This window comes from Lupinus angustifolius, chromosome LG08, assembly GCF_001865875.1.
Source record: "Lupinus angustifolius cultivar Tanjil chromosome LG08, LupAngTanjil_v1.0, whole genome shotgun sequence".
Classification (NCBI taxonomy): domain Eukaryota; kingdom Viridiplantae; phylum Streptophyta; class Magnoliopsida; order Fabales; family Fabaceae; genus Lupinus; species Lupinus angustifolius.
The window spans coordinates 10,640,541-10,650,527 of record NC_032016.1 but is presented as its reverse complement, the minus strand read 5'-3'; the positions used below and the strand labels follow the sequence as shown (position 1 = coordinate 10,650,527).

Genomic DNA, 9,987 nt, shown 5'->3' with positions numbered 1-9,987 from the left:
CTCTATCAACAAGACATTGGTTTTAGTGGTGTAAGGTTTAATGTATCCTAAGGTCGAAGGTTCGATTCTTGGAAGCGACATTTGTTAGGAAAGGACAACCACGAATCCCAAAAGGAATTAGTTCATTACCCAAAAAACTGAGGAGATACCTTTAGTAATACCAAAAAGAAAATCAAACCTCTCTTTTGTCTCATAGTTTGTAGTAAGAAAAGGAGTGAGGTATTTATAAAAGAGTTTAAAATCTATGCACTTTTTTACACCGTCTACCATTGATTTGTATTACTTTTGTTTGAGAGTCAATAGTGGTTAACAAATCAATGGTGAATGATTTGCTGACAGTATAAAAAACATTTACATTATCAGTGTATACATATTAAATCCTTTATAAAAATAGAATAGTATGATATATCAATATAAGAAATATTTTTCTATTAAAGGTCTCCTCTTGCCCTATAGATAATGAACTAATCTCTTTTAGTATGTGTGGTTGCTCATCCTGAGATTTAACGAGGTCTTATGCTACTAGATCAACATCTTATTGGTACAAAAAACATGTTTTAAAACAGATTATTTTATCTTAGTAAATCAAAATTCAAGAAAGTAGCTTAAAAAGCATGGAACATAGGTTATTAATATGTAGATATCCTATATCTCTTTCAATAGTTAGACATCATGATTTCCTCAACCGATGTCTACCATGTTGTAACAGCCACTGTCCCATTATATGTAACTATGTTACTAGCTTATATCTCTGTTAAATGGTGGAAACTTTTCACACCAGATCAATGTTTAGGCATAAATAAATTTGTGTCAAATTTCTCAGTCCCATTGTTATCATTTCAAGTGATTTCTTCCAACAATATCTATAAAATGAGCCTCAAACTCATATATGCAGATTTAATTCAGAAATTGCTAGCATTTATTGCATTAATTGCAATCATTAAGATAAGTGCTAAAGGTGGAGGGTTAAAGTGGATTATAACTGGTCTTTCATTATCAACACTTCCTAATACTTTGATCCTTGGAATTCCACTCATGAAAGCTATGTACACTGATGAAGCTAATGTTCTTCTTGCTCAGATTATTGTTCTTCAGAGCTTGATTTGGTATAATTTGTTGTTGTTTCTTCTTGAACTTCATGCTGCTATTCCTGAAAGGACCATGCCAGAAACTACACCATCACAAGGCACAGGTATGCATGTGAAAAATGATATTGTATTCGAAACTACCCCTCATCCTATGAGTAAGAAACTAATCTCTTTCGAGGTGTATGATTGTTTATCTCAATAAATGTCACTCCCAAGAATCGAACACGTGATGTTTTGGTTATTCTGTAAATCTAATAGGGTTTTACATCACTATATCAACGTCATAATATCATTTACTTTCACTTATAACTAGAACACCCTTAAATTAAAAAACTGATTTTGATGTACTTTAGTTTTGACATGCCCTTCATTTTTTTTAATTATGTAACTTTGATAAATTATTCTTGTTCAGTCAACTGAAGTAATCTAAGAAAATGAAAGTGGGACCAGAACATTATTCTTTGTTTTTGTGTTATTTTATTTCTTTATTTGTTCAGTTAGATTCTGTTTAAGCACTTATTCCTCTTAAGTGCAATTAAAAGTTGACAAATAATGTGCTTCATTCATGTTAGTATATGGTACAAAACTTAGATATAAATTGTCCAATAAAAATCAACATTATGATTATACATATATTACTGAAATGTATTTTGTATCATTCTATTGTTTTTTCTCCCTTTCTTGTTTTATGCTTTAAGGAGAAATGGAGAGATCTCAGGAAGTAGAATCAAAAGAAGAAGAAGAAGAAGAATCAGAACATAGAAGAACAGATATGAAAGTGAAGATCTTGCTGATATTTATGACAGTGGGGAAGAAATTATTGAAAAATCCTAATACCTATGGAACTCTCATAGGTCTTATTTGGGCAAGCATACACTTCAGGTAAGCACACTAGAGACTGAAGATTTACAACAATTGTGGTGTGATACTGAATCACAATGAACTACATTATAATTGTATTTAGATCACGTTAGAATGCATCGAATTGAAAAACATTTTTTAATTATAAAAGAATTCACACATAACAATGAACTACATTATAATTGTATTTAGATCATGTTAGAGTGCATCGAATTGAAAAACATTTTTTAATTATAAAAGAATTCACACATAACGGCCGAAATGATTGCAATCATAATAACCGCGATTTGCAGGTGGGGAGTGCATATGCCTGAAGTTGTGAATCATTCTATAGAAATATTGTCCAATGGAGGTCTAGGCATGGCAACATTCAGCTTAGGTAAGAGAATGAATCAAAAAACTTGTGTCTTTGACTTTTTCCTTTTTGATTGTTGAAAGTTGAACAGGTTTGTTTATGGCAACACAATCAAGCATTATAGCATGTGGGACAAAGATGACAATGGTGGCATTAGCACTCAAATTTCTTGTTGGGCCTGCCCTAATGGCTCTAGCCTCTATTATCATTGGATTAAGAGACACAATGTTCCAAGTGGCAATTGTTCAGGTCATTTTTACATAATATATATGATTTTAGTTTAACTTATATACACTTTTATGTCTGTTTTCAAGTTTGAGTTAGAACTAAGAGAAATGAAAGACTTTAAAATTATCTCACAAGTATATTCTATAGCTCTCAAACATTTTATTTCTTTTTTCTTCTTCTCATAAACAAACCACTAGTGTAAATTGCACTAATTTCAAATATACATCCATTGATATTTTGGACATTAAAATATAAGCACATATGTCAAAATATCACTCAACATTTAATTTTACACTGATAATGTATAATATTTTAGTGATGTAATATTTATATATTATCAGTATAAAGATTTATACACAATCATTACATCATTCAATACTTATTTGGATTAGTTTTTTTCAAAGAAAGAATAATGATTGAATATAAATAATGAATACTTATTTGTCCGTTGAATACATTTTTCTTTTGTACTTTAATTCATATGATTTTGAATGTGCAGGCAGCATTGCCACAAGGAATTGTTCCATTTGTTTTTGCAAAAGAGTATAATGTTCATCCAGCCATTTTAAGCACAGGGTAAATAATTATTATTCAAACCATATATTTCATAATCTTTGCATATATATATATATACACATTGCTGAATAAAATTATGTTGTTCTTGTTTTGGTCACAGGGTCTTACTAGGAATGCTCATTGCCTTGCCAGTGACACTAACTTATTATGTTATCTTAGAAGTGGGACATGCTACCTAAAATATACCAGTAGTGATATATCATCCTAACAAAATTAACCTATAAACCCTTGAGCACGAAACAATATGATGGTGACATGTGTCACATGCAGTCGATTCCACATAATGTAAATTTTTATTTTTTTTTGGTATTATCAAATATTTCTTAATATGTTAACAAAATTTTATTAGTTATTTTTATATACATACGTTTTTATATAAGTGTTTTTCTTTTTGACAAGTGTAAATATTGTGTATATATTTATAGGAAGTTTTTAGGTTGATTGTGTAGAAAAATATATGATCTTTATAAATATATATAATTGCATTAATGTAAAGAAACAATTGTAGTTGTATATTGTGGGTATTAATTCATAAACAGAAAAGGAGAAACAAATAAATTTTGTGACCTTCCATAAGCATGGGGTAGATTTTTGTGGAACTATTTTATACCTTAAATCAGTGTTGTGAGAACTGGACTATACTAAACGAACTTGAAAACGGCTATGGTTTACTATCTTAATTGAGTGAGGGTTAGAGTGCTTTGAACCGGAGAAATTTCGGTCCGACTGTGTTAAACCCGGTTAAACCGGATTGACCCGAGAAGAAAACGGACGATTCACTTAAAAATTAAAAAAATGGAACACTACTCTAATATTTTGTTTCACTTTAGTCTAAAAAAATAAAGAGACGTTACTTCAATATAATTATACATTATTATTAATTATATAAAATTTTATATTTATATATCTATAGATAAAATATATTAATTATGTATAAAATCATCTGGTTAGACCAAATGGTTTAAACAATTAAACCTAATACAAAACCTCTTCCAATTTGACGTCCGACTCGGATTTCACAACATTGGTTTTACCTTTATATATAATATAGAAAAATAACACTCCATGGAGGAAAAATACAATTGTGGCACATGTGATTTGCATATTTATTTAATATATCTTATATAAAATAATTGATATAAGTATATGATAAAGTTATATAGGTAGTTTGATAGGCTAATTAGTCAATTTTAAAAAGGTTGAATATGTCTTATATATAAGTCATGAATTACGCTGATAATATGCCTTTAGAATGGGTGGGCATGATTTGTGTTATTTCATAGTCAAATTATAAAAAAAACAAACTCCATGAACTTTCTAGATGTAACATAATCATGGTTTAATTTTTTATTATATAAAATAGTGTTTTGATAAGTATTATTATGCTTATTAATCTTTATTATATTGAGGGTGAGTTTTAATAGAATGATAAAATTGTTTGTCTTTTGTAACTTGAAAATCATGAATTTAAATTCCAAAAAAATCTTTACATTTACAAGTATAAGATTTTGCCTACTAAAAGAGAATCTATATTTCATATTAGTGATTATGACATATTTAATATTAGTAATAAGATGATAAAGGACAAGATGTAAATTGCATATATAATTTCTTAGTAAATGTAAAATAAGGAAGACAAAAGGATGGCATGTTTATCAATCACATAATTGCCCGAAATTATGTCAAACTTAAAATTTCCCTTAGCTTGGATCAAAATTTTAGTTATTTTTTGATACTCCAAAAGTATCCACCACCTATGGGCAAATAATTAATTACTTTTGGTATGTGACTGCTCTTTTTAACAAGTATTGTTTACAAGAATTCTATTTTCAACCTTTTGGGTACGTGAGTGCCCTTTTCAACAAGTGTTGTTTATAAGAACGTGCCCTTTTCAACAAGTGTTGTTTACAAGAATTCTTCTATCTTCAATGTTTTGAATTATTTAGCAGGATCTTGTATGACAAAGTTGGTGTAGGTTCAAAATTTTAGGTATCAAAACATAATTTGATGATAAGGATTATGATTTTGTAACATTTAGCATTGTTACTTATTCCCTAATCTATAAACCGTTTAAAACTTCCCTCGAAATTAGCATCAAAATGCAAAACTAGTTAGAGAAAATATAAATCCGACGGTCACAACCATCCAAAGCCCAATTCTTTTACCCAATCCAACGGTCCACATCCATTTGAAGCTAAAGAAGAAAACATTAAAAAAATGAACAAATAAAAAACATGTCCTAAATTAGGGTTTCCAGTGTTGTTTATATATTCCCCAAAGCTTATTTTCTCATCCACTCAACTCAATCCTCTTGAACCAAAATTGAATTTTGAGATCCATATCGAAGAATCAATGGCAAAGGGTCCTGTTCTCTACTCTGAAATTGGAAAAAAAGCCAGAGGTTATATCTTTCACTTTATTCCCAATCATTGTTCTTTATTGTTTTTAATCTGATTTTGTTTCCTATTTGATTCATGTTTTATTTTTGGATTTAGATCTTCTATTCAAGGATTACCACAGTGACCAGAAGTTTACCATCACCACATACTCTCCCACTGGAGTTGTGAGTTTTATTATTTATTTAATTATTATTTTTTGTTTTTTTTTTTGAATTTGAGGTCTGATTGAACTATTTCATTTAGTTTTATTTCATTAAAATTTGTTATTGGTGTTTGTTACTGGGGCTGACAGGAGTAATTTCATTAAAATTTGTTATTTCATTCAATTTTATTTCATTAATATTTAAATTATTAAATATTAAATAATAATTATTATTATTATTGTCACCATAATCACAATACTATGGTAATATTGTGTTCTGGGTTAGTATTAGTCAATTGTGTTATATGTGTAATTTTTTTTGGTACTACTAAGTATATCTGCTCACCGTAAGGAATTAATCCCTTTCGGGTTTCGTGCTTGTCCATCCCAACAAGTGTCGCTCTGAGGAATTGAACCCTCGACCTTGGGGATCTAGTAGGGTCTTACACCAATAGACCAACGCTTTTTTGGTGTTATATGTTTGAGTTGAGTGGTTTCTAATGTAAATAAGAATGATTCTTGTGGAACAGTTTTCATATTTGTTTCTGATGTTTTTTTCAGGCTATAACATCATCAGGGACAAGGAAAGGTGATATTTTTGTAGCTGATGTTAACACTCAATTGAAGAACAAGAACATCACCACTGATATCAAAGTGGACACTGATTCCAATGTGAGCTCCTTATCTTTGCTAGGAATATTTTGTTAACTCTGACTCTGTCTTGTATGGTTTGTAGTTTTTATTATATCTTGTAAAAGTTATGAATCGGTGCTTATGTTTTTCACTACCTTTGCATATGTTATGATTTTAAAATTATATTTTTGAGTAATCAAGTTTACACCAAGTTTTACCTAAACTCAAAAGTTTGACTGCTTTGAAATTGATCACTCAAATATTTTGGCTGGTTTTTCTTGGGAACTGCTTCAAATTTATAATTATTTTGAGTTCATGCCCTCATAATGTGCGTAGCCCAATCGTGTGTAGCTGGTTAGCTTGTAATTTACACTAAAAAGGTCGTATGTGACATTGAATGGTAAATATACTTTTCAATTCTCAATATAACTTTTCAGATTAACGAAACAAAATATTGGAAGTATATAATTACAAAACATGTTCTCATGTTGATGATATGTCCGTTTGCAAATATCTTTAGTATTCATCCAATACATAAGAGTTGTTTGCTCTGAATTTATGATTTGATTTCATTTTCAGTAAATCTGGATCCGTTGATCCTCAGCTTAAGTAAAGTGTTTACGTGATTATAAAATTTTGGATTTTCTAAATCAGTCTGTACACTATTATCACTGGCATGATTTAGATGTAGGTGATGAGGGACCGAAAATTCGATAGCTGCTAGATGAGGAATTTTACCTTCTAGCTTTGTGCATCCTAACCTGTGTATTCTTTTTATTTGATGTCATTTTCAAGTGATTGAAAATTGATATTGGGCAACATAAAACAATATCAATTATGTTCATAGCTGCTAATATCGATTTGCTTTAATCTCATGAAGTTGCTCAGACCTGTTCTATTCAGACTAGCAAATGTATTTAACTAAATTTGTTTATTTTTATGCATTCCAGCTCTTCACAACTATCACTGTTAACGAGCCTGCTCCTGGTCTCAAGGCAATCTTCAACTTCAAAGTTCCCGATCAAAGGTCTGGAAAGGTGAGATTCAATCGTATTGTATGAGAATCTATGAATCGTCAAATGAAAGCATAGAAACTGTAAAACTTACATTAGCAGTAAATTGTGTTGTCTGTTTTGTGAAATAGGTGGAAGTTCAGTACCTTCATGACTATGCTGGTATTAACACCAGTGTTGGTTTGACTGCAAATCCAGTTGTCAATTTCTCCGGCGTTATAGGGACCAATGCACTTGCTCTTGGTGCTGATGTTTCATTTGACACCAAAATTGGGGAGCTAACAAAACTCAATGCTGGATTTAACTTCACCAAGGATGACTTAGTTGCCTCGTTGACTGTGTGAGTGCCTATTCTCCCTTTATGACAGGAGTTTTCTTATTGGTGGGTTTGAATTTTTTTAGTTCCAACGTATACAAGTTATCCTTTACATGTGAATTACTACTGACATATATGAGCTTATAGATACGGCCTTGCTATATTGCTTCTCTCTGCTTGCGGGGTAAGGCTGCATACATTTATCCTCTCTAGATCTCTCTCACTAAATGGGATCCTAATGCATTAGGCTGCCCTATAGGTGGACATGGCATAATTAGATTAATGTTAGTGTTTTATTATATTTACAACGACTTATGCTGATTTGTAAAATGTTATTTCTCTTTCAATTCGCTATTCATACTTCTAATTTAATCTTATACTAATTTTATACCTTTGTATCATAATCTTTTCATGTCCTATAATTGCTAAACATGTTATATCTGTATAGTATTCTGCATGCATGCACTTATATATGCTTTTATTTGATGAAATCTTGTATACAGGAATGACAAAGGTGATGTCTTGAATGCTTCATACTTCCACGTAGTCAGCCCCTTGTCCGGCACTGCCGTAGGTGCTGAGGTGACTCACAGGTTCTCAACCAATGAGAACACCCTCACCTTTGGAACCCAACATGCTTTGGACCCATTGACCACAGTGAAGGCTCGCGTCAACAACTTCGGCAAGGCAAATGCTCTGATCCAGCATGAGTGGCGTCCCAAGTCATTCTTCACCATTTCTGGTGAGGTTGACACCAAGGCCATTGAGAAGAGTGCTAAGGTTGGATTAGGTTTGGTTCTCAAACCTTGAGAGGAATTTTGAGTGATTCATGCAGTAGGCATTAGGAAGAACGTATTTGTTTGTGTCATACTTTGACTTAATTTATTGAGCATGGTTCTCTTGAACGGAAATATCAATGGTGTTTTTATTGCATTTTGAGCAATTTCAAGGTTGTATAATAAGTAATAGATCATTTCTATAAACAAACATTACCATGAATACATGGTAGCCCTTTGCAAATTGATGTTCATTATTGAGGTTTAGACTTATGATGTGATGGTTGTTTTCTGTGATTCCCCTTTTATTACTGTGTTCATCTGGTCTTGCATGATTACATGGGAGTGTTTGGTTTGCTTTTTCATTTTCATTCCCAGTTTATGTTTTTATCTATAACTACTACAAAAATGATTGACATTCTCCTGTTTGATAAAACATGAGTGTACTTCATTGCATTGTCGATGCAAGAAAAATCTGTCGGCGAGTTGATATTTAGAGGGGGAGGAAGGGAAATGGAAGACTTGAAAACTATCTAATGAGTGCATGTCATGGTTATGAAGCCTTTTCCCCCCTAATAGACCCTAGAAATACAGCTTCATATATCCTCATTCCATGCATATCCAAATTCACAATCTCAATTTGATGCATCAAAGGTTGGTTAGTTTGTCTTGGTTAATTTTCATGCCAAGTTGTTGATTACCTTAGGTTCAAATAGGTCCCATGGACATATTACTAAAAAGGCAATATTATTAACAAAATCAGATTTGCTGATGGTTTTTAATGTTTGTCTTCATTTTCATCATCAAAATACGATGTTGTTAGAATACAGAACAATGTGGAACCAATCAATGCCCAAAGGGTGAGTGCAGATGCATCATTTGAAATGTGAGGTGGGGATATGCACAAATCAGTGAACAATTTTTTAGGTGGATAAATGGTTATAGTTTGAGATAGCGTGGATAAACTTGTACTTTTAAGGGTTGTGTAATGGACAAGATAAGAAATATATGATAGGATAACCTATTGTCCTATTCTATTGTGTTGAAATATGGGGTTTGGTGGGTCAATAAGATATGATGATGTTATCTTTTTGAATACAAACCCCATATAGGGTTGTGTAATATGGGGTTTGTTATTTTATTATTGTACTTTCTCTCCCAAATGGGAAAAGCTTGGTTAAAAATGTGTATAATAGGATGAATAGTGCAGCTTTAACTTTCATACCCTTATAATTAAAAACAATCACCACCACATACATGTTAAATGTTATCGCTATTTAGGGTGCACCAAATATCAGACAAAAATAAGGTTATCTTGTTCATATCCTATTATGCTTTTTGTATGTTCTTTATTTTATTTATTTATCCTATCTTGACCACATCACATAAGCCTTTAATATATGGTTCAAATGTTAGGAGCATGGTATGTTTCAATAAGGAATGTCACCAAGTGATTTAGTGCATCCTTGGCCTTCTTGACTTTTCCTTTTATAATTGGGTTGCCAAGTTCTCTAAGTTATGATAGAAAAATGCAATCAAAGTAATTGTTTAAAAGTGAATAATAATTAACATATAAATAATAAATGATTTCACAATATAA

At 31.3% G+C, this 9,987-nt stretch overlaps 2 protein-coding genes across 2 annotated transcripts; both read left to right on the top strand.

Annotated features, from left to right (window-relative positions):
- On the top strand, positions 635-3,337 carry LOC109354712 (auxin efflux carrier component 8). The gene is made up of 6 exons (XM_019597394.1): positions 635-1,192; positions 1,787-1,970; positions 2,243-2,328; positions 2,396-2,553; positions 3,032-3,108; positions 3,209-3,337. Exons 1-6 carry the CDS (start codon positions 673-675, stop codon positions 3,285-3,287), a joined length of 1,104 nt encoding a protein of 367 aa, XP_019452939.1. The 5' UTR covers positions 635-672; the 3' UTR covers positions 3,288-3,337.
- Positions 5,367-8,664, top strand: LOC109354708 (outer plastidial membrane protein porin-like). The gene is made up of 6 exons (XM_019597391.1): positions 5,367-5,509; positions 5,604-5,671; positions 6,211-6,321; positions 7,233-7,319; positions 7,427-7,635; positions 8,115-8,664. Exons 1-6 carry the CDS (start codon positions 5,461-5,463, stop codon positions 8,419-8,421), a joined length of 831 nt encoding a protein of 276 aa, XP_019452936.1. The 5' UTR covers positions 5,367-5,460; the 3' UTR covers positions 8,422-8,664.

Excerpts from the sequence above, each read along its gene's own strand:
- LOC109354712 (XM_019597394.1), top strand. The coding sequence starts at position 673 with ATGATTTCCTCAACCGATGTCTACCATGTTGTAACAGCCACTGTCCCA. Across the intron at positions 1,193-1,786 it reads TACACCATCACAAGGCACAG|GAGAAATGGAGAGATCTCAG; the intron begins GTATGCATGTGA and ends TTATGCTTTAAG. Across the intron at positions 1,971-2,242 it reads TGGGCAAGCATACACTTCAG|GTGGGGAGTGCATATGCCTG; the intron begins GTAAGCACACTA and ends CGCGATTTGCAG.
- LOC109354708 (XM_019597391.1), top strand. The coding sequence starts at position 5,461 with ATGGCAAAGGGTCCTGTTCTCTACTCTGAAATTGGAAAAAAAGCCAGA. Across the intron at positions 6,322-7,232 it reads AAGTGGACACTGATTCCAAT|CTCTTCACAACTATCACTGT; the intron begins GTGAGCTCCTTA and ends TATGCATTCCAG. Across the intron at positions 7,320-7,426 it reads CCGATCAAAGGTCTGGAAAG|GTGGAAGTTCAGTACCTTCA; the intron begins GTGAGATTCAAT and ends TTTGTGAAATAG.